This window comes from Elephas maximus, chromosome X, assembly GCF_024166365.1.
Source record: "Elephas maximus indicus isolate mEleMax1 chromosome X, mEleMax1 primary haplotype, whole genome shotgun sequence".
Classification (NCBI taxonomy): Eukaryota; Metazoa; Chordata; class Mammalia; order Proboscidea; family Elephantidae; genus Elephas; species Elephas maximus.
Window position 1 is genome coordinate 54,468,873 of NC_064846.1, and position 24,670 is coordinate 54,493,542.

Here is a 24,670-nt window from a genome sequence, read left to right on the forward strand (position 1 = left end):
GGCACACACTCAGAACTCAGCACACACTTCCCCTAGCACACACTCAGAACTCAGCAGAGCTGGCAGGAGTTTCCACTGATGAGGAAATGAAAACTCTTGACTTCTCACTGTTGTAATTTAGGAGAAAAGAGTGAGAGAGAGAAAATGGGGATGGAGAGAAAGTGAGGGAGAAAGAAAAGGGAGAGACAAACACAGAAGGTGAGACACAGAGAGGAAACCAAGAGGAACAGATTAGCAGGCATGAGGAAGGAGATGGAGGAAGGATAGATGAAGTTATCCTTCAGGGAGAGAGGGAGGGAGAGGAAAGAGCTGAGAAAGAGAAGGAGGGAAAAGGGGAGAGAGAGAGAGAGAGACACTGGGGAAGTCCCAGAGATGTTTAGATGATGCATGGGAAAGTTTGGGGAAGGGTCTGAAGCAGGTGAAAAGGGAGCAGCTGACACACCTGGATGCTGTAAGCAAATGGACAGAGAAGGCAGTGAGGAGGCCAGCTCTCCCTTCCCATGAGCCAGGCTGGGGAAGGGAGGCTAGGGAGGGGGGATTTCCAGAGCTACAGAGGGCAGGCCAGCCTCCCCAGAGATGACCAGAGGGAAGGAAGCAGGCCAGGGAACAAATGCACAGCTAGAAAGATGAAGGGAACGGTGGCGGGCAGACTGACGGATGGATGGATGGATAGATTGACAAGCCAGATCATATGTGAGGAGGGCTCTGAAGTTCTTCTGTACCACTGATGTGTCTCCATCCAGAGGGTTGGGGGAAAGCTGCCCCAGCCCATGGCCTCCTCCTCCTCCTCCTCCTCTCAGACCTGATGCTGGTCAGCTTGAGAATACCCAGTGGCTCTCTGCCTAAACACTCCTTAGGTCTTTCTCCCCCTGTAAAAAGTACTGGGGCTTGACTCTTTGGCCCCAGCTGGGATCCAGGCTAACAGAAAAGCTGGTGGGGAAGGGGAGGCAGGGCAGCCTGCAAGCACTTCTCCCGCTGGAGAGTTCCACGCTGGACAGAGCACCTCCGGTCCTCCACAACCTCCACAAGCCATAACAGCAGCCCGAGCTTCTCCCCGGCACACGGACAGGCTTGGAACCCCACTCCAGCTGCTGGCTACTGTGCCTTTAAATTGCTGCTTTTGGAGGGTGCATCTGGGGGGAGGTGGGAGGGAGGGAAACATCTTCCTACCGGTCTCCCTCCTCCCTCCCCTCCAAGATTCTCCAGGGTTTGGAGAGTGATTGCTACCCAAAGAGAATCTCTTCCAGCTCCCCACCTGGCTGCGGCCCTCCAGAGCCTGAGGCAAGTCCGAGCGGGAGCCGATAGGGTTATCTGTGTCAGGATCATTTCCAGAGGAATAATTCTAGCCCCTGACTGGTAAAGACTGGGCAGAGGAAAAGGGAGCAGAAGAGGACAGAGCGCAACTCACAGCCTGGCCCCCCGCAGGCTCCGTGCAAGCAACCCAAGTTGGAGGAAGGCTCTATACTTTTGGTGTTCCCGCTGGGATATCCCCCCTCACGTTGGCAGCCAAGCTGAGGAAGGGCTCCAGGGTCCCCGCGGAATGGCAACTCTTGCTTCTGCAACTCTCTCTTTCCTTCTCCTCTGGACGCTGCCAGGGCAGGTCCTCCTCAGGTGAGCTGAGTGGGGGTAAAAATGTGGTGCATGTGGACATTGGAGTCTCCCAGCCAGAAGCAGCTGGCGCATCCATCTACCAGTTTCCTCTAAGTTTGCAAAAAGCCCACAGGCTGGAGGGCTCCAGAAGAGAGCACCCCCCCATCGGGACCCAAGAATTTTTCATTAGGCATGTCAAGGCTGGTGCTGGTGGGAAGGTTTCTGCATGGATGGGAGCTTCTTGGGCCTGAGTAAGGGGTAGGTAGGTAGCTGAGCCCAGAAAGAGATGCCAACTGTCCTGCCACCCAACCCTGTCTCCCTACTAGCTTGGTCACACACTGCTCAGCTCCCTAAAAATGACAGCAACATCTGCCAGCTCCCTGCCTGGGGGGCTTCAAGTAGCCAGAGTTTGCCCGAAGACCATATCTGAATGGAGCTGAGGTAGCCAAGCCTTGGCCCTCTGCAATCACCCTGCTATGTGTGCGCAGCTGTTAGGTGTCCCTGGAGGGGCACTAAGTAGCAGTCATTTCCTGGGCTTGGAGGCAATCCATGCTTTGGGCTCCCCTTTAAATGTCGCACCCCTTTCTACCTTCTCATTAGACCAGGAGCCAGTCCAGGTTGACAGGGTGAGCTGAGTAGGAAAAATGGCTGTGGCCTGGGCTGACCTGGTCATAAAGGGAGGGGCTGGGGTGGATACCAGTGCGACATCCTGCTCCTCCTCTGAATTCAAGGAGCACACTAGGGCTACCTGCCTCTGGGGAGCCTCCTACCCCGCTGTCTGCAGCCACACTGGCTGGCAGGCAGGCAGGCAGGCAGGGATACAGTGTGGGGCAGGAAACTTCTTAAGAGTGATGAGCAGCTCAGAGTGGAATGGCGGCTCAGCTGGAATTGATAGGAGGAAGCAGGGAGAAGGGGGCACCCAGCTGGGGCTTCTTGGCCCTCCTGGAAGGGAGGCTGCCTCACAGTCCAAGCTTCCGCTGCAGCTTTCCTACTTGGGCTCGGAGGCAGAAGGCGATGGGAGCAGGAAAGGCCCACAGAGAGTCTTGAGTCCGAGTCCTTCATTGTACATATGGAAACTGAGGCCTAGAGAGGGGGAGTGACCTGCCCAAGGTCATTCGGGTACCCAATGGCAGAATCAGAATTCTCCCCCCAGCCCACCCCAGGACCTTGCAAGAGCAGGATTTTCAGCTCTGGAACCTCCCAGGTCCTGCCAGTGTTTGGGACTTTCCAGGAATGAAGGAGGAAGGAGTGGTTGCAGTGATTGTGCTCTCGGGGTCTTCAGACAAGGCAGCCCCCAGCCCCAGAAGAGAGGGGCTGCAACAGGGCATGGGGCCCAAGACAGTTGGAGCCACAGCCTGTCCCAGGGTGCTGGGGCAGGGGCTAGTGGGACAGGTGACCTAAGCGTGAGGCTGAGGACGGTGGGGAGGGTCTGTCTGGCTGTTCCACGTGCACGGCCATGTGGCCTCCCAGTGGGCAAGTGGCAGGCAGCCAGCAGCAGCAGCACCTGGCCAGTGTGGACATCCTGTGGTGAAGCCGCGGACTTCTGCTTGCTCCAGCATCATCACCAGCCTCCTTGGATTTTCAGAGCCTGCTTAGGACACCTGCTTTGGCAGCCCAGACTTGCTGACCCTCCTCTGGCCAGGGTGGCCTGTCCCAAGGGGAAGGGTTTCCTCCTGTTCAGGCAATTCAAGGAGGTAGTACTCTAGGCAGGGAGGGGCTGCCACTGACCTTCCCCCAGAACACCCTATCGTGCTGTTGTGATAGACTTAGTTTTGAAGTCCAACAGCCCTGGGTTCGAATCTTGACTTTGCCACTTACTAGCGGTATGATCCTGAACAAGTGACTTCACCTCACTGATCCTCAGTCTCCTCATCTATATAATGGGGATAATAACGATATTCATCTGAGAGGATTGATGTGAAAACTAACACCATAAAGTCTACAAAGTGTTTAGCAGGGTGCCTTAGCTATTTTTTTATTATTCTATCGGTCATCGGCTGGTACATGGACTTGCTAGGAAATAGGGGCCCGCTGGCTCAGGAGAGACTAGGACCCAGAAGGGCAGCAGTCATCCTGCCTCCCAGCCCCACAGTACAGCGGCAGCAGTGGTAGTGGTGGCGCTTACTCTAGTGCCTCCCGCAGTGATGATGGCAGGATGGAGCAGGAGGCACACGGCCCAGGCAGGAGTCCAGCCTGAGCTCTGCCCTGAGCCCCGCACCCATCCCCAAGACTTGGCTGAGCCCCTGGTCCCTGGTCTATCTGTTGGCTCGTAAGCAGGTAAGCAGGCATGTGGAAGGGATGTTGCTGCTCTGAAAGGGAACACACTTGTCAGGGGAGACGGGGCTGGCTTCTAGGTTAGGCCGAAGCACACTAGCCTCCTCCTCAAAATCAAGCTGTTAGGGGGAAGAACATGGGAGCTGACCTTTCCAGCATGGCCACCCGGCTGGGAGGCTTTCCCATGCTCTCAGGGCCCTCTATCTCCACCCATTTCCTTGTCAAAAAGAGTTCACTTGCCTGCAGCTGCCACAGCCCTGAACTAAGGTCCACCTCTCAATATAGCTTCCTGATGAAGCAAATGCCAGAAGCCAAGCCTCCCTCCCCAGAAGCGGGTTCCTAGATCCTGAACAGCCCAGCATGAAGTCCAACAACTGAAATCAACTCTCAGGAACACAGGCCATCCTTGAGCCCTTCGCATCCTTGGCTAGGTCAGATGGGCAAAACGTTGCAGCAGCCACATTACTTCCAGTGAGACGTTGCTCTTTTTTGAGGGCATTCAAAACACCTTCAGAAAGAGAACGCTGGCTGAGGCCTCACCCCTGGGTGGTTTGAGTACTGACTGTGCCACTCACTAGCTTTGAGACTTTGGACAAGTCACTCCTTTGGAGGCCTCAGTTTCCTCATCTGTAAAACAGAAATACCAGCTCTCATCCCCATCACGCTGAAAATTGTGAGGGTAAAAAGATCTAATATATGTCAAAGCACTTTCTAGGTCTAACTGGTGGGCTACACTGTTGGCTTATGGTTGTTTTTGTTCTCTTCATTTTGGAAATGGACACCCAGATACCCACCCTCTCCTATCCTCCTGCCTGACTGGGAGTCCAGCCAGAGGTTGGTGGGGGCAGAGGTGGAGGGCTCTGTGACAAATGTAGAATACAACTGGTCTCAGATGTCTTTACCTTTCCTGTCCAGGGTAGCCTTGGCAAAAGACGAAGTCAAATCTGGGACCAAGGGGGGTACCCAGCCCATGTCCCCCTCTGATTTCCTGGACAAGCTTATGGGGCGAACATCTGGATATGATGCCAGGATTCGGCCCAATTTTAAAGGTAAGAAGCATTCATCCTACAAAAAAAAAAAAAAAACCCTCCTTCCCCATCCCTTTTGGGGATATTCTACCCAGCCAGCACCTATCTCCTGCCCCAAGGAAAGGAGACTGGAGGTACAAGGCTAGCTCTTATAGCTCAAGAGCCACCCTTCTCCATCGCCCATGGGGCCTATGGAGTTGGCACTGCCTTCTCCCAGCAATGCCCTGGCCTGAAGCTCTGGGAGGGAGTCTTGGGATCTGCTCCCAGCCTCCTAGAATACCCTGCCAATGGACTGTGTTTTGCTGCCCTTAGGCCCACCTGTGAACGTGACCTGCAACATCTTCATCAACAGTTTCGGCTCCGTTACCGAGACCACCATGGTAAGGGCTCTCCCTGTTCCCTGCTTCCACTCTACTATGAATGGGAGAAGCCCACCAGATAGCAAGAATCTCCTCCCTCTACTTTCCTCTTCCTCTTTTGCGGTCATAGCTAAAGTCATGGAATGTCTGAAGTTGGTCACTGGGAAGTCATCTTTCCCAGCCCTAGGCTTACATAACTAAGACCGAAAAGCCTAAGCAGCAGCTAGTCAAACATGTAAGGTAAGTTGGTGCAGAGCACAGGCTTTGGAATCAGAGAATCCTAGGTTCAAATCCTGGCTCTACCATATAATTGTTGTGTGACTTTAGGCAGGTTATTTAAACTTCTCTTTGTTTCAGTTTCCTCATCCATAAAATAGGGGTCATAACAGTACCCTCTTCATCGAGTTGGTGTGAGACTTAAATGAAACGATCATATAAAGAAAGCACTTAGCAGAAAGCCCAACACATAGTAAGTGTTCAATAAATGTCTTGTTCCCTCTCATCTTTAACACAGCAGCCCAAGGCAGGCCCCTTCTTCAGTGGAAAATGCCCGCTGGCCCTGAGATGAGCTCCCGACCTTTCTTCCTCATGGTCCTCCTGCCCGTGTAAGCTTGCTGGGCCCCTGGGAATAGCACTACCACTGATGGACCCATCTCCACCCTTTCCCAGGACTACCGGGTGAATGTCTTCTTGCGGCAGCAGTGGAATGACCCACGCCTGGCCTATCAAGAGTATCCTGACGACTCGCTGGACCTCGATCCCTCCATGCTGGACTCCATCTGGAAGCCAGACCTGTTCTTTGCCAATGAGAAAGGGGCCAACTTCCATGAGGTGACCACGGACAACAAATTACTGCGCATCTTCAAGAATGGCAATGTGCTCTACAGCATCAGGTGCACCTGGTGAATGACCAGGAGAGTGTAGAGCAAGGGGAAGAAGCTAGTTGGAGGCCGATGGGTGGGGAGAGGGTCTCCTGTGCTGTGTTTGGCCCCAGAAAGCCAATATCACTTCTTTCTTATTGTCCCCACCAGGCTGACTCTCATTTTGTCCTGCCCGATGGACCTCAAGAACTTCCCCATGGACATCCAGACCTGCGCCATGCAGCTGGAGAGCTGTAAGTGCCTCTAGAGAGTCACAGGGCAAGGCCTGGAATACCAGCTAGTTAATCTCATGCCACAATATTCCAGGCAGGAAAGGGAAAACCCAGAAAAAAGAGGGATTTACCTGAGGGCACGCAATCAGTTCTTGGCATAGAGGGAGCCAGGGCTCCCTGACACCCAGCACAGTGTGTTTTTCCATCTCCACACTATTTGCTGGTCCGGCTGTTCCACAGGGCCGGGGAATGGGAAGGTGCCAGACTTACATACACACGTGCTGGTTGTGGGACAATTTAAAAGACACCTCCCCTGCCCAAAGATATGTTCCCTCTCACAGTACCTGAAGTAGTTCTACCTTTAGTCTCCCTGAGTTAAGACATTGAAAATGTCTATAAAAATGTCGGTGTTGGCAGGAAGGGGGTACTCTTTGATCCTTGGTTACCCATGAGCACAGATAACCTTTGTAGAGAGTTGGGAGAAGACAGTTCTAGGCATAGGACAGTGCTCAGGGTAGAGAGGTCAGCCTGAAGAAGTTGCCGAAGGTACAGAGGAAGCAAGAGATGAAAAGGCTAGAATATTACCTACTTCCACTCCTTCTCCATCTCCTGGGTGAGTTGTGACTGTGAGATCAGGAGATAGCTACTTGGTCCTCAGAGAAGGCTTATAAGTCTGTTTCCAGCAGGCAGTAATAATGCTGAATGTGTCCTATATGGTCAGCTCTTTTGAGTTCATAAACCACCTTCACATCTGGGTTTTCATTACCCCCTCACAACAACTCTGAAAGGTGGGTAGAACAGCCACTATTATCCTTATTTTACAGATGGGAAGGGACTTGCCCAAAGTCACACAGCCCTACACTGGACATCTGTGAGCCTTGGTGTCTCTGCGCCCATTTCTACCTGACATGTCTGAATACAGTCATATATGTGGCATGCGCCCTCATGACTGCTAGCTATCTGTGACCAACTTGCATGTTCAGATGTTAGCTCTCAATTTGCCCCAATTCAAGGCCCTGGCTGGGAGTCTGTGGTGTGTCCATTGTTCCATGCATGACTCTCACCAAACCCACTGCCAATGAGTCAATTCTGACTCATAGTGGCCCTATAGGACAGAGTAGAACTGCCCCATAGGGTTTCCAAGGCTGTAATCTTTCTCCTGCAGAGCGGCTGGTGGGTTCCAACCGCCAACCTTTTGGTTAGCAGCCAAGTACTTTAACCACTGTGCCACCAGGGCTCTTAATGCATGACTAACATGACTAGCAGGATATAAATAGCTCTCCCCTTCCTGGGGTGAAGTGGCAGAAGCCCTGGTTCTGAGGCTGGCTCAGTTCAAGACATGTGGTTGGTACACATGCTTAGTCCCCTGGGTTTGAAATATGGCAGAAACTTCCCAGCTGGGTTCCTTGACATGTTTCCAAACCTCTTGACCTGCTTTGTAGGTCCACCAGAATAATTTTCCCTAAGACTTCTCTCAAGCTTGAAAACTGGGTAGGAGAGGAGTCTGCAATCCTCCTGATTTACCCAGTGACGATGGATGGGCCCGTGAGACAATCTGCCAAATCTCCCTTTCCAAGATCAGTATGAAGCTCCTGAAGCCCAGGTCTTCTTCCTTATCTGGTCCTTCCAGCCAGTTCTGACCCTACTCCCGACCCCTAGCAAACACCCACACTCTGCAGCCCTCTGCTATCTCTGTCACTTTCAGTTGGCTACACCATGAATGACCTCGTGTTTGAGTGGCTGGAAGACGCTCCTGCTGTTCAAGTGGCTGAGGGGCTGACTCTGCCCCAGTTTATCTTGCGAGACGAGAAGGATCTAGGCTATTGTACCAAGCACTACAACACAGGTAAAAATCCAGGATCATTACTGGCCTCCAGATGGGAGGGAAGGGGGCAAGGCAGCCAGCCTCTATTGAAGGTCCAATCTGTGTCAGATATGGTGTTAAGTACTTCATATACCTTATCTCACTTCATAGGCACAGCAAGTCTGTAAGGGTACGGATTATCAGCTCCAGTTTTCAAAATGGGGAAATTGAGGTCCTAAGAGGTTAAATCAATCAACCAAGTCACAAAGCTAGTAAACAGTAGATTCAGAATTCCAATCCAGGTCTGTCTAACTCCCTGGCACACATGGCAGAGTATATGAGCCTGTGCCAGTGAGTGGCAGGGATTGTCCTGCCTTGTCTGGCGCCAACTTAGTGTGGAAATTGGGGAATCCATATCTGGGAGTAGTCAGTGGCTCTACTGAACTGGGAGGGAAAAGAGCCCAGGGCTCTGGCCGAGTTTACCGTCCATACCCCCTACCGACACTACCACTGCCCAGCCCTCATGAACTGGCTTGTTTTCCCAGGTGAGAGACAAGGTCCAGGAAGTGGGAAGGGAAGCTTTTCCAGCCTGATCATCTTCCCCCTACAGCTTCCCTAAGAGCTGCTAGTTCCTTGTTTCCTCTGGCAATTTGTCTTCAAGGATCTATGACCCTCAAAGGAGGCAACACGTCAGAGAGGGGTGATTCTGGGTTCCTTCTATGGTACTCTGATATCCTTTGGGTGCTGCCCTCTTACTATGTACATGCATGTATGTGGGGTGCAGAAAGGGGGACAGAAATGAGACATTGAATGTTGAAAGTTCAGGTAGGAGTAGAAATTGATATACCCCTTTGGGGAACAAATTGGCAATTTATATATAGGTCGGTGGTTTTCAAACTTTGATGTGTATTATATCCCCCTGGGGAGCCTGTTAAAATGTTGATTCTTACCTCTCAGAGATTGATTACATATGATTGGAGCGATGCCCAGGAATCTGCACTTTAACAAGTATTTTGAGGATTCTGATAGAAGTGTTCCAGGGAACATACTGTAAGAAACTTTAGTCTAGAAGCTACAATTTTTTTCTGATCTGTTAATCCAGGAATCCCACTCCTTGGAATTTAGTATAAAGAAATATTTCCAAAAAAATCAAATTGACTTTAGACTATAAGATGGCTCCTAGGTCACTGTTTATACTAGCAAATACTTGGAATTTTTCTAAATACCCACCAATAGGGCAGAGGTTAAGTAAATTACATAGTGTATCTGCTTGATAGAATATCATGCAGACATTAGAAAGGATGATTATAAGGAGTCTATATCAACACAGAAAAGTTCAAGTGAAAAATTGTAAAATTCAAAGTTGTAGACACAGAATGATTATATTGAGGTAGAAGAAACAAGCAAACAAAAAAAAAGTGTTTAAAAAAACCTGAAAGGAGATAGCACCAAATGTTTCTAAAATAACGTGCTACAAGGAGTTAGAGCAAGAACTTGGGAGTCAGGAAGAGCTGAGTCTGAATTTTGGCTGTGCCATTTACTAGTTGGGTAACCTTGAGAAACAGCTTGATCTCTTTGAGCCTCAGTATCCTCATCTGTACAGTGGGAGATACTATTATCAAAGAGTTGTTGAGGGACTAAATGAGATAATGTACATAAAGCAAATGGCATTTTATAGGGGACTAATAAATGTGAGCTATGAAAAATTATTATTCCTTGCTGCTCATTTCTTCTACACAGGTAGCTCCCGACTTACGACGGGGTTCTGTTCTGACGATTCCGTCATAAGTCGGTTCTGATGTAAGTCGAATACACCTACTCCTCACTTATCGACTATCTTGTTACCTGATATTTTGCATTTACGACAATAGTAAAAAATCTACTATCTATTTTGTGCATTAACAACGTACACCTGGTAGCAAAGAATGCCGAGGTGCAAGGTGAGAGTAATGCTGTCTGTAATAGTTAAGGTTATGTGTCAGCTTGGTAGGGCCATGATTCTCAATGGTTTGGCAGTTATGTAATGATGTAATTTGGCAGTTATGTAATTATGTGGTCATCCTCCATTTTTGCATGACATTGATTTTCGCGTAACAGCCTGGTTTTAGGAACCTAACCATGTCGATAAGTGAGGAGTGGGTGGTTACCTCCTTTTTAATTTTCTTTCATTATTATTGCCTTTTATTATCAGTATCTTTATAAATCCAATCTTTATTTGTCTTTTTGGGTTGGAAACATTACATATAAACATCTGCAACTGAACATGAGAATGACGACATTGGCAAATTATAGGTTGCAACATTGTATGTCGTACAAAAACTCAAATATGTGGTAAGTTGGAGACTACCTGTACTAAACAAGTGTTAATTTTGTGATTAAAAACAAAATCTAAGCCCATGGGTGGTACAAACGGTTAACACACTTGGCTGCTAACCAAAAGGCTAGAGTTTTGAGTCTACCCGGAGGCACCTAGGAAGAAAGGCCTGGCAGTCTACTTCTAGGGAAAAAATCAGCCCTTGAAAACCCTATGGAGCACAGTTCTACTCTGACACACATGGGGTCGCCATGAGTCAGGATTGGCTCTACAGCAACTGGTTACCACATTTAAAAAAAAAGTTGCTGTTGAGTCAATTCCTACTCATAGTGACCCTATAGGACAGAGTAGAACTGCCCCATAGGGTTTCCAAGGAGTGGCTGGTGGATTCAAACAGCCAACCTTTTGGTTAGCAGCTGTAGTTCTTAACCAGTGTGCCACCAGGGCTCCAGTTACCACATTACAAGGTAAAACCAAAATTGTTATTACCAAAAAAAAAAAAAAAACCAGAAAGAAAATATGGGTATCTAGCAAAGTCATGTCATGGCAGGAAGCCCAGGAAGGGATTGAGGTGGAGTGGACTCAAGGAACAGTAAGAGATCATACAACATGTCAAAGCCACAATCAGTCATCGGTGGAATCACTGGCCTTGAGGAATTAGGTAGGACAAATAAGAGCAGGCCTAGGCCAGAATAAAATAACAATATACACATCCTTTTTGTTTTGGTTACCTGCTTCTGGGAGAGGCTCTGAGGAAGTTTTTTCTTAGCCTCAGAGCTGTGGAAAGCACAGGAAAATGAAGATGGCTGGTAGGGGAGGCAGAGCGTTGGTACATGTGCCTGGGGCAATGTGCTTTTTTGTTGGTGGAATAGAATGCAGCTGCCTGACCCTTTACGAGAACCCCTGCCACTGTCCAGAGCTGGTCTCTGTTGGGCATTGTTACCAGATGTTTGCTATCTGGCTGTTCTCACTTGCTCAAGACACAGACAGCATTTATCCCAGTGAACTGTGGTTGCTAAGGAGCTTCTGGGGTACCAGCAAGCACACGCAAAACTGCTGAGATACGAGTGGAGTCTAAGCTAAGTGCTTTGTTAATAATGATAACAATAGTAACAGCTACCTATGTGCTGAGCACCTCAAATACGCTATCTCATCTAATTCTTACAATAGGCCAGTGATAGAGATGATATTATTATTACTCTGCTTTTTTGGAGGGGGGGTTGGGTTTTTTTTATACAGGCAAGGGAACCGAAGCTCAGAAAGCTTTAGTGTTTTGCCTATAGTCACAGAGCTAGTGAGTGGAAGTTTCAGGGCTCAAACCCAGGCATTCTGGCTCCAGAGCCCCCTGCTTTCAATCCTCTTGCTGTACTGTACCATGGATGGCCTTCTGCTGGAAATGAAAGTGATGAGAGGCAGAGGTCAAGTCCCTGATGGTTGCTCTGAGAGCTTCCTCAGTACATACATCTGGAACTACCTGGGGCTGTTTGACAAGGGTCATTGGTTGGCCCAGTCGAGGGGCCCAGAGGCAGGACAACAGAGATAAGGCCGCTGTAGTCCTGGCGCCTTAGGCTTAGTTGCAGGCTGGGAACCCGGGACCTGATGCCTCACATCTTTCCTTGCAGGGAAATTCACCTGCATTGAGGTGAAGTTTCATCTGGAGCGGCAGATGGGCTACTATCTGATTCAGATGTACATCCCCAGCCTACTCATCGTCATCCTGTCCTGGGTATCCTTCTGGATCAACATGGATGCTGCCCCTGCCCGTGTGGGTCTGGGCATCACCACCGTGCTTACCATGACGACCCAGAGCTCTGGCTCCCGGGCCTCTTTGCCCAAGGTGAAGAGACATGCAAGGAACTTGCTTGCCATAGAGCTCACCATTTCCCATTCACCTCCTGCTCCCTCATACTCCCTGTTTACCTTGAATGTAAGGTTGATAAGAGGTATTGAGCAAGAGCAGGTGTCCTGCATTCTTTTTCCCCATCAACACGTGGCAGCTGGAGTTAGGGATGCTGTCTGGCTAGAGGAGCAGAGACAATACCTGACTTACTTTTGACTTCCTGCAGGAAGTCCTTCCTTCAGGTCCAAGATCAAAGGACCCTTAATGAGGAGAAGGTCCCACTTTCTCCTGGTACAGATGAGGAGAATACAGCCCAAAGGGGTAGAATGGCTTTCTCAAGGTCACACCCCACAAGAAACAACTGAAAAAATACCAAGATTTTGAACTGACTTCTGTCCTCTTACTATGTCCAAATCCAGATACTATGACAAGGAGTTCTAGAGACAGTGTCCATTTGTCCGGGATAAGAAAATTTTGAGGTAGCAAAGAGCAATTAAAGTCAGTGGACTCTGATCTGCTGGGGCCTGGTGATGTTTCGATTACTCAGAGAAATTTGTGCTGATGGGATTGGGCCTAGGATCTTCCTGCCTCGTGTCTTCATGTAGGGAATTTAGAGGTCACCTCGAAGTCCTTACAGTCAGCAAGGCTCTGAGCAAATCAGTGAGTAGGGCCATTCATTCATTCATTCGATAAACATTTATTGAGCATATTCCATGTACCAGGCACTGTACTAGGCCATAGAGAAATAATGGGTAACAAACCCAGCATAGTTCCTGTGGATCTTATGGTGAACAGAGTCCCTCTTGCTCTGATTGATTGGGAACCACACTCTGTGATCTCCTATCTCCCAGTTCTTGCTCCATAAGCAAACTTTTACTGGGGACTTAGACAGGGGTAATCTGGGACATCTGTGGTGAATTAATAATTAATTTTCCATATGACAGGAATAGTGCTAAAAAATATGGAGTGAGAGATTAGAAATCAGACATATTTCAGTTTAAGTCCCAGCCTCATCATTTACTAATGGTGTGACCCTAGGGAATAAGAATATTACCTCTTCCATAGGTTTGTTGTAAGAAATAAATGAGATAACATATTAACACAGAGAACAGTATTTGGCACATAATAACTGCTCAATAAATGTTAGCTATCTATCGTTATTATTAGGTATCAGGTTAGAAAGGCTTGAATGATGGACTTGGGGCTAAAACAACTGGTGTTGTTCGCAATGGTCTCTGAGTTGCTAGGAAACCTTTGAGGTGGTCCAAAGCCCCATAGGGATAAGTGGTGACAAAGTTCAGGTTCAAGGGTTCCAGGAGAAGTTGTCAGGGGTCATTTCCTGTAGATATGTCTCCTAGGTATACAAAGATAACTGACGAGGCTCTGAGAGGTAGGCTAAGCTTGGGCAAGGACTACAGGGCTGGGCTGGGCTGTGATAACTATGTTGTGCTAGTAGCCTTGTATCAAGAGGCAGAAAAGCAGTTCAGACCTAAGAACCCTGCCCTAGTTTATTGCCACTGACACACATGAAGGAAATTCTTCTTTTACTCAGGAAAGTGCCACAGTGTATGTCTTATTCTTGCCAAGAGAACTTCCTTTTCTGGTCCCCTCCTGTGAACAAGCATAATCCATCTGCTCCCAGGAATCACTTAGTTTCCTCATTTGGAAAAAAAAAATGGATTTGGTTGGAGGGTGGTTTGTTTGTAGCATCTGATGCTTTCTTGTCAAATTTTAATGACTTTTTCATGGCCTCATTGGCCAGTAAGCAAAATACCCGGGCATGTCCTCCAAACTAAATAGCCTTATTAGCCAGTCCCACAGAGCAAGGGTCTGAGTAAATCAGAGAGCTTCTGCTCGCTCAAGTTTGTGAAATATTAGGTTTTGTGGGAGCCCTAAGGGAAGAGATGGGGCCATGTCAGGGGCTTCGGAAAGCTACACCTATTTCACCCCCAATACAACACCAGTGTCCAGGAGAAGACAGGCAGAAGCCTTTGTAAGGAAATTCAGCTGGGGTGGCCATTCTCCACATTCCCAGATAACCATTACTTCTCTCTGCCCTATAGGGGTTCCCTGTCTCTTCATCAGGCCCTTGATCTACACAAGTGCACGTGGTTCAGAGCAGGATGGAAGCACTAAGTACAGGTTTCTGCCAGAGACTGGCAGATTAAGACTTAAAATTGCACAGGGATAAGGGACCCAATTCTCTTTAGATCTTATCATCTACACGGCCCATACACTTGGGGCAGGTAGTGGTGAGGAAGGCAAAGAGAGCAAGCAGAAGCCAGCAGAGATAAGCACATTGCCAATCCATCCATGCATTAATTCATTCAACAAATATTCACTATGTTCCAGGCACTCAGCTAGGCACTGGGGATAGAACAGTGAACAGGACAGAAAAAGCCCCTGCCATCTTAGAGCTCACAGTCTTGTGGAGGAAACAGGCAGATATATGAGATGGTTGCTAAAAAGGTGTAGGTAACCTGGGCACATATAGCAGAGACAGCCAGCCCAGACTGGGATGATCAGGGAAGGCTTCCCAGAAGATGTGGTATTTAATATGAAAGCTGAAGGGTAAATAAAAGTTATCCAGGAGAAAGGGAGAGAGCTTGGCTCACTGGGGAACTACTGAAATAATTAATCATGGCAGGGGCATACATACTAAGGGAGTATAGACTCCATCAAAAAAGTAATGGAGAGCCACTGAAGGGTTCTAAGTAGGGGAGTGGTATGATCGGAAGTACATATTGAAAACAAAACTGACTGCTGTTTGGAAAATAGATTGGAGGTGGCAATAATAGATGCAGGAAGACCATTTAGAAGACTATTGAAGTCCTTCAGATGAACTAGGGCAGTGAGTGGATGGATTCCAGAGATATTTAAGAGGTATTATCGACACACTCATTGTTAAAAAGAATTTGTCTGGTGCTTAAGGTGTTCTTTGCAATGATCCAAAGCCCTCCATAGCCTTCCTTGTCATTAACTCATTATTGATCTTCATAGCAGTTACTGAACATCCCTGAGGACACAGTGGGACTGGGGGTGGTGAATGAAATAGAATGTCGTCTTAGGAGATGGCAAAGTGGAGACCCTAAGGGATGCCTAATCAGGGATACCTAGCAACCCACCACCACTACGTCAGTGGAATTGCTCTAAAGGAGGTAGAACAGGGTTTCTCAACCTCAACACTATTGACGTTTTGAGCCAGATAATTCTTTGTTGTTGCGGGGGGAGGGGAGTCTCCTGTGCATTGTAGGATGTTTGGCAGTATCCCTCTCCTCTACCCTCTAGATGCCAATCACACCCCCACCGAAGTTGTGAAGATCAAAAATGTCTCCAGACATTGCCAAATGCCCTGTGGGGGCAAAATTGCCCGTGGTTAAGAACCACTGAGATAGAGGGTGTACCCGCTGAAACCTGCTCTTGCCTGGGGTCTGCAGCACTCTCACTGCCCAACATAGCAGAGGCTGGTGAAGGCGGTTGTCTGGCATGAATCCCACTCCTGCTAGGGAGCCCTGTGGGGTGAGCTCAGCAACTCAAAACTATGTAGGAAGGCAATCTGGTTGAGGAGATGAAAGGGCCTCATAAACCTGAGTACTGTCCACCCTCCTAGCCCCACCCAGCCACAACTCTATTCCAGGAGAGATATGAGTGTGCAGCCTTTAAAAGGGGAGTGGGAGAGAAAAGTACTTGGAGGCTGCAAAGGCAAATGGTAAGAGAAGAGCAACAGGGATTGGATAGGTGGATGTCAACAGTGCCTTGCAATTGGAGAAGTGTCCTTAGCAGGGAGTGGGTGATGTTCCCTCAGAGCTCCACTCTGGTCTCATCTTCAGGGTGAGATGAGGCCCCAGCTCACTACTGAGCTCAATTCCTCAGCAAGGGTTCTCAATGAGAGCAGGAGGGCAACCCACAAGGTCAAGAGAAGAACAGGGGTGGAGGAGGGAAAGGAAGGAGCACTCAGCCCGTCAGTGAGCCTGCAGCCTATGTAAATGGCAATGCCACTAAAAGTCCAAAACCCGAGTTCTAGTGTCACCTTCTCACTGGGCAATCGTCTCCTGCACCCTTCCTCTCTGGGCCTTAAGTGTCCTCATGTGTTTCACGTGGAAATAATGAGCCCTGCCCAACTATCACTGTGGCTGTGAGGACCCTAGAAGATAACAGAGGGCAAACAAATCCTGTATTCATGTTCATTGCTGGTTTATTGAAAGAAAAGAATCAGAAGAAGATAAGAATGAGAAGAATTATAAGCAGCAGAAACACAATGACAAGAAGAAAGAGAAAAAAGAAAAGAAGTATAGAGAGGATAGGTAGATGGAAATTGAGGGTGGAGAGTGCAGAGAGGTGAAGGAAGATGGGTAGCCCCATCTCCTTGACATGAGCCTTCAGACAAAGGGACATATCGTGGACAGCTTCTTTAAAAATCAGAAAAAATTCAGGATAAAACTGAAGAATAACAGGCAATTGATATGGGCTGGAAATCCACTGGTCAGACCATGGAATGACTCCAAGAAGGCTGATGGCTCTGTTGGTGGATGTTGCAGGTGTCCTACGTGAAGGCAATCGACATCTGGATGGCTGTGTGCCTGCTCTTTGTGTTCGCTGCCCTGCTGGAGTACGCTGCTGTCAATTTTGTCTCTCGTCAGCATAAGGAATTCATGAGACTTCGAAGAAGGCAGAAGCGCCAACGCATGGTGAGTACAACTTGGGAGGGGCCCACTTTCTTTATCCTTTGGACTCCTTCCTCCCTACTGCTCCACCCACAAAGACCCAACCTAGGGCTGCAATCAGGACCCCTGAATTCTAGTCCCAGGCTGGTCTCAGATAAACTAAGTACTTTAATCTCTTTGATTTTATTTCCTTACCTGTCCAGTGGGACAATAACCCCTATAGGGCAATATAGTATACTGATTAAGAACATGGGCACCGTGCCTGGCACATAGTAAGCACTAAAATAATTTGAGCCTGTATTAGGACTTTACGAAGTTATTTAATATGAAAGGACATTGAAAATTAGTAAGGGTTCCCCTGGCTCTCCCCAACCCAGGAGGAAGGTACCCAGGTTGTCACACACTGATTAAAAAACCCACTGACGTCGAGTCAATTCTGACTCATAAGGCCCCTACAGGACAGAGTAGAACTGCCACATAAAGTTTCCAAGGAGCGCCTGGCGGATTCAAACGGCTGACCTTTTGGTTAGCAGCCGGAGCTCTTAACCACTATGCCACCAGGGTTTCCACATGCTATTTAATGGCTGAGAATTAAAGAGCTTTTCTGGAGATCATTGTAAAAGGGTTCCCATAACTAAGTTGGAATTGAAAATCCATTACTTGCCTCTTGTGGCTGTTGGGTTTCTTCTGCTTGATCTTCACTGAGTGATTCAGAGTTGTTGGGCTTGAGTTGTTCTTCTCCCTCACTCCTGTTTGTTAACCCCATTTCTTCTACAGCCCAGTGATTATCTGGGGAAATATAATAGGAGTCTTGTTGTCATGACAACACAGTTTACCCCCAATTGCCCAGAAAATAGGTGCTAGGTAAGTTGTCATGACAACAGAGGGTGGCCTGGCCCACCGTCATAGAAGCAAGTGCCCAATTATGAGCAAAGCTGAAAGCCCTTACTGAACCTTACTGGTTACTTAATCGTCAGAGCCACAAAGCTCTGGTCTGTCAAGCTCTAGCTCCTTGTTTTCTGCCTAACCTAGAGGCTCCAAAGCCAGAGCAGCAAGCACAGAATGATCTTTGGAAGATTAGAAGATAGTAATCTGAGCCCATTGTTAAAGTCCTGGCTCTGGCCTATCTGGGCCACTTCTCTCTTCTTAACGTGTCACCCACCACCTAAACTGCTCCTGGGGCACCCCTACCATTTGTCCACACTAAAAATATCTCACAAACTACCTTTGGGGTTTCATGTCCCTTGCTAAATATTCTTTCTATTGAGGGTAGGGCTCCTGTCTGATCTATCAGTTCTTGCCTCCTTTAGTCCTTCAGTTGGGTCCTGGGCAGCTGGCCCTCTAGTGGATTGATCCACAACTGCAGCCCATTGAGTAGTACTCATTCAAGAGACTTAAAATCCTCTCTTTAAACTTTCCTTTCATCAACTCTGGAAACCCTGGTGGTGTAGTGGTTAGGTGCTACAGCTGCTAATCATAAAGGTCAGCAGTTCAGATCCACCAGGCGCTCCTGGGAAACTCTATGGGGCAGTTCTACTCTGACCTATAGGGTCACTATGAGTCGGAATCGACTCAACGGGTTTGGTTTTGGTTTATCATCAACTCCAGGGCAACTAACAACAACATCCCAAACAGAGGACTAAAAAGAAGAAATCTAGACTTGGAAAAGGGGTAAGAAAAGAGGACGCACCCTTTTCTAAACTAGCTGTCCCCACCTTCTCCTTTGCAGTGTCAAACCTGCAGGTACCAAAATCTTATCTTTAAGGGTGTTTTGATCTTAATGACTTCTCAATGCCTACCTTGGAAAAGAGGAGCAGGCTGCCAACCAGTCCAGAGTCCTTTACCAGCTAAGTTGCCTGTGTGGGTGTTCCGTCAGTTACTGCAGAGCTAGCCCAGGTTGACACTAGTCCCACCCCTTCCCTGCACCTCTCCAACCCCCAAATGCCCACTGCCTGTCCCCTCCTGCTCATATATAGGCCAATCCAGAGCTCATAATGGACTTTGTCATTACAGTGCTCCATTATTACAACGTTATGACTACAGTCTGGGCCCTGCTTAGGCTCCTGGAGCCTGCCTGAAAGTGGGCTGAGGCTTATTATTGATGTGAATAAAACCTGAAAATCGGAACCTATGCATTAGTTGCGTCCCACTGTGAGTGTCCTAATCCCACTGCCATCCCAGTGGAACTGTAGCAGGAATCCTGGAGGTCACTGAGTAGGCTGGAAATTTTGATGGAGAGTTGATCCATGTCTAGAGTCTCTGTCTGGGCCCTACTATTCCAGAGGAAGAAGCAAAAGTCCTCAGTCTGAGAGGAGGGATGGGGAAGAATCCGAAGAACTATCAGGAAGCCCTTAGCCAAGAGCAAGCTAGGGGTATTCTAGGAGCCAGTCAGCCATTCATCCAGCTCCAGACTTAATCCTGTTCTGTAATTGTTCCTCAACTACCCATCTCCACTACATAGCGTTCTCCTTCCATGTCACATACTGTTGTTGTGTGCCGTCAAGTTGATTCTGACTCACAGTGACCCTATATGACAGAATAGAGTTTCCTAGGCTGTAATCTTTGTTGGAGCAGATCACCAGGTTTTCTCCTGCAGAGAGAGGCTGGTGGGTTCCAATCACCCACCTGCCCACCTTTTGGTTAGCAGCCCAGCACTGAACCACTGCACCACCAAACCCATTGCTGTTGAGTCAATTCCAACTCATAGCAACCCTATAGGACAGAGAAGAACTGCCCCATAGGGTTTCTAAGGAGGGGCTGGTGGAGTCAAACTGCTGGCCTTTTGGTTAGCAGCCAAGCTCCTATCCACTGCACCACCAGGGCTCCTTTTGTCATATATACCAAACCAAAAACCAAACCTGTTGCTGTTGAATCGATTCCTGCACATAGTGACCCTATAGGACCATAGGGTTTCTGAGGCTGTAAATCTTTACGGAAGTAGAATGCTACATCTTTCTCCCATGGAGTGGCTGGTAGGTTTGAACCACTGACGTTTGGATTAGCAGTTGAGTACCTAACCACTGCTTTTGTCATCCCAGTTAGTCCGTAACTTTCACCGGGAAGGATCTGGCTCTCTTTTTCATAACTTTAACAGGCCTTAGCTCTGGACACAGCAGCCATGCAACCTAGCCCACCAACTCACCTTTGCAGGTTGGTTGGCAAGGGCTCTGTCTCGATCTGGGCAGAGAGAAAGCCTTGACATTATAAATAGAATAATTTGAGAACTGGAACAAATTTATAAATATGGCCAAGTCTTCCCAGGATCTCAGCCCCAGAAACCTGCTTGCCTGTCTCCATTCCACAACACACTCCTCCCTACCTCCACACCTTACACTGTGCATTCCAGACATAGATTGGTTTGGGGTTATCTTCCCTCTCTAGCCCTCCAGTCCTTTCCCCTGTAGATAACTGCAAAAAATATTCTATTTCAACATCCACGGAAGCCACTAAGTGGTATTTAAGTCTCCATTGTCCCTCCCCAACACGCACACACACACAAACTCAGAATGTAGCCTACATAGATAAATCCAGCCCCCCACCCCTTAGATTTCAGCTCACCCATCTTTGTTCCCCCAACTACAAGAGGTACAATATGTTAAAATCTGAAAGATCCAAGGCCAGCATACTCCATTTGGCCATATTTTCTCTCCTGTATAAAATGGCTCTTTCAAGCCTGGGAAATATTTCCAAATAATTCCCTTTAGATTTATAGTGATTGGAGGGGAAGGGAAATAATTGGATCTATAGAATCAGAAACAGCAGTTGGGTCCAATTTTCTCCTTCAGAGCTTTTTGCAAACAAGTCTATTCCGGGCTTGTATTCCTTTCGCTGCGAGGCTGAGGAGGTCGTGATGAGAAGTGGGGAAGAGGGTGGTCTGAGGTACCCTGAACTGGAAAGCAAAAAAGAAAATCATTTTCCTTACCTCTTTCATTTTTCAATTACTTGGGAGGTATTTTATTTGCCCCTGGATCTTCATCTGCAGCACAGCCTCCCTTGTAGGCATAGTGTGAAAATGAATTACAGAACACATGTGAGGTGACCCCAGGCCTTTGGTGAATGAGGTGATGGAAACAACTTTGAGCAGAGCTAAGCCGGCCCCATTTCCCTTCCTTGAGCACAAGGCTGCCCCACTACAACTCAGGGCCCCCAAGCACAGCACCCATAGTGGATTGCCTTCAACCTATACATGTACAACCCTCTCCACAAAGACTCTGGGAAAATCCAGAGTCAGGCAGCCTTTGCTGGACACTCTTAAAAAGTTCTTTCTTACACCAAAGGTGCTGCTCCCTTTCTTGAAGCCGAAGGGCATCAGGCCATTGTGCAGGGTGGAGCAGGGAATAAATGTTTTTCCTGCCAAACATTTTGTAACTTAGTAAGATTCTCTTCTGAATAGGCTCTTCAGTTTGTGACCCTGAGGGGATGCTGGTTTCACAAGAATGCAAAGCCATTCCCTGTCCTACTTTCTGAGGCATGTGACTCATCAGTTCATTCATTCAGCAGCTACGTATTGAGTACCTACTAAGTGCCAGGCACTGTGCCAGGCACTGGGTATTAGCAGTGAACAGTACTGATGCAGTTTCCCAAGTTGGTGCTATGAGCCCACAGGCAGCAGAGAAAGAGATGGAATATGCTGCCGAATCTCTGGTCTGAGTTTGCCTGCCCCTGATGAAGGGCCTGCCCTTAGGCTATGAGGTCAACTTATAGTGATCTAATAATCAAGGGTAACTAGGACCCTGCCAAACCAATGTCTCATCTACAAATCACACTTTGCATTGTGTTACCATAGCCGCAGAGTCCCTGGGTGGTGCAAACTATTAACATACTCAGCTGTTAACCAAAAGGCTGGGGATTTGAGTCCACCCAGAGGTGCCTCAGAAGAAATGCCTGGCAATCTACTTCCACAAAATCAGTCATTGAAAATCCTGTGGAGCACAGGTCTACTCTGACACACATGGGGTCACTATGAGTTGCAATTGACTTGATGGCTGCTGGTTTTTCTTTTCTTTTTTGTGGGGGGGATACCATAGCTGCAGAGGACCTATTATAAAGACCCTATGATGCCCTCCTAGCTGCACATAGTACCGAAAATCTACTATATCCACACTTTACATATTTCTTTTTTTTGTTGTTTTTTACATCATATTCATACAATATCCATACACATTGTTTTTACAATCTATAGGAAGTGGTTCAGTTAGTGGTAGGGTGACCACAACTCATCCCAGTTTGCCTTAGACTGTCCCAGCTTTAGCACTGAAAATCCCACACCCCAGGAACCTCCTCAGTCCTGGGCAAACCAGGATGGTAGCTGGCGTCATCCTGGAAGGGGGCATTCCACTTCAAGGTGATTTCTTAGCTAGCTGAAGCTTTTACTCCTTTAAGCATCAATACTTTAAAAAAAATTGTAGGCATATTTTGAAGGAAGCATGTCTCAGTTCTGGCATATACTTCCCTGTCTTCTGTCTAGTTTCCAGGCTGTGAGCCGTCACTTCTGATGGCAGCGTGTCTTTTGGAAGTAGATAAAATCATGCTTGTTTGGGCTGTATATAAGAGTGAACAGGCCCTGGGTGGGGGCCTGAGGACCTTTTAAATGAGTAAAGCTCTCTCCAATGGCCACCCCAGGGACTTTTGGTTCCCTTTTCCTCTCCCTCTCCTATCTTTCTCTCTTTATTTCCTGGCTCCAAACTGTGTTATAGCTACTTAAGATTGTCTGTTAATAGACTATTGGATAAATGAATTTTCTGTAATTGGCTACATTACTTAGTGCTTGTTTTTTCTTTGTAAAATTTACCTCTCCAGTGTTAATGTGTTCATCATAATGCATGTGTCCATCATAATCTTACAGATTATAAAAGAACAATGTGTATGGATAGTATGGCTGTGATATAGAATGGAATGTATATAAGTGGAATGCGCATTGGCTAATAAATGTTATCCTGGCGATACTGACCCCTATGTTAAAATCTAAGGAGCCCTGGTAGCACAGTGCTTAAGCACTCAGCTGCTAACCCAAAGGTCGGTGGTTCAAACCCACAGGAGAAAGATGTGGCAGCCTGCTTCGGTAAAGATTTACAGGCTTGGAAACCCTATGGGGCAGTTCTACTCTGTCCTATAGGGTCGCTATGAGTTGAGCTTGATGGCAACAGGTTTTTTTTTTTAATGTTAAAATCTGCTAGTTTGCAGAGGAGCACAGGTATCTGCAATAATCAGATTTACCCGAATTTGGATAACCCTTTACGCTCATTTAAAACTTTTTAGAATTTTTAGCTTTGAGACAAGATAAACAATTTTTAAAAGATAGTATGTACAAGGAGAACTAATTCTGTACCTTTTGAAAGTCATGAAAGTCAAGTTCACCAAGTCTAAATGTCTCAGCTTTGCCATGTAATGGCTTTATTGTTCTGTTTATTCTATTTATTACCAGTCAGAGATAACTTGATATTGAGATGCCTATTAGCCCCCTCTCACAGTGGGTTGGGACTCCACTTGTTTTAGACGGCTCTAAATGTTGTGATGCATTTTTAAAAGACAGCTCAGGGCCAATCTGCAAATGGAATCATAATATATACCATGTATAGCTGCTTAGCATACATGTATCTCTTAATAGGGGGTCAGCGAAAAAGAGGAAAGCCCTCAAAAAGATGGACTGACACAGTGGCTGCAACAGTGGGCTCAAGCATAACAACGATTGTGAGGGTGGTGCAGGACCAGGCAATGTTTCGTTCTGTTGTACATAAGGTTGCTATGAGTCAGAACAGACTCAATGGCACCTAACAACAATAACATCTCTTGAGTAATTTTGTGCCCATAATAAAGTATGTAGTGGACCTGTGTACCCAGCCACCTTGTCTGCAAAGCATCACCTATGAGATATTTTGTGTGTGATCTGGTCTCTATCCCTTTACCTTAAAGCCGTGACCTCAAATTCTGCCTTTTTGCCCTTGTAATTCCAGGAGGAAGATATCATCCGAGAAAGTCGCTTCTATTTTCGTGGCTATGGCCTTGGCCATTGCCTTCAGGCAAGGGATGGAGGCCCAATGGAAGGTTCTGGCATTTATAGCCCCCAGCCTCCAGCACCTCTTCTAAGGGAGGAAGAAACCATGCGGAAACTCTACGTGGACCGAGCCAAAAGGATTGACACCATCTCCCGGGCTGTCTTCCCTTTCACTTTCCTCATTTTCAACGTCTTCTACTGGGTTGTCTATAAAGTGCTACGATCAGAAGATATCCACCAGGCACTGTGAATGCCTGGGGGCTATAGAGTCTAGCTGCTGGCTTTCTGCTTCCTTCTAGGTGGGCTTTCCCCTTCCATTAGAGTCCATCAGGGACTTGGACAGTTCTTCCTGATCTCCCACACAGAATTTCAACTACCAAACCATGTGGGCCTACACTACATGGTGCCAACAGTGGCTGTACTTACAAAGATGGTTTATCTACCCTAATCCAGATTTCCCCCATGCCCTCCCATTTCTCATAAGATTATGGTTTGGCCACGTTCCTGGGGCCAGGGTGACGTTCTGCCCTTGCTGGAGCCTCTCTGTTTTCTAATATTCTTGTCAAGAGTACTCAAACCACAGGTATTTCATTTTGGCTTTTTTTTTTTTAATCTTAATCTGCAGTACTCTTCTTCCACCACACCTTACCCAGAGCCTGGCCCTTACTGTGCTCTCTGACTCTTCTGCCGCAGGCTCAAGTAGGCAGTCT

General features: G+C 47.6%; 2 protein-coding genes across 3 annotated transcripts in view; one reads left to right on the plus strand and one right to left on the minus strand.

Annotated features, from left to right (window-relative positions):
• Positions 1–24,670, minus strand: part of PLP1 (proteolipid protein 1) — a 123,899-nt gene that overhangs the window by 78,298 nt on the left and 20,931 nt on the right. The window lies entirely within an intron of this gene.
• Positions 1,541–24,210, plus strand: LOC126069043 (glycine receptor subunit alpha-4). Its single transcript, XM_049871950.1, has 9 exons — positions 1,541–1,611; positions 4,780–4,913; positions 5,205–5,272; positions 5,921–6,144; positions 6,283–6,365; positions 8,050–8,190; positions 12,085–12,299; positions 16,841–16,990; positions 23,920–24,210. The coding sequence occupies exons 1-9, from the start codon at positions 1,541–1,543 to the stop codon at positions 24,208–24,210; spliced, it is 1,377 nt and encodes a 458-aa protein (XP_049727907.1).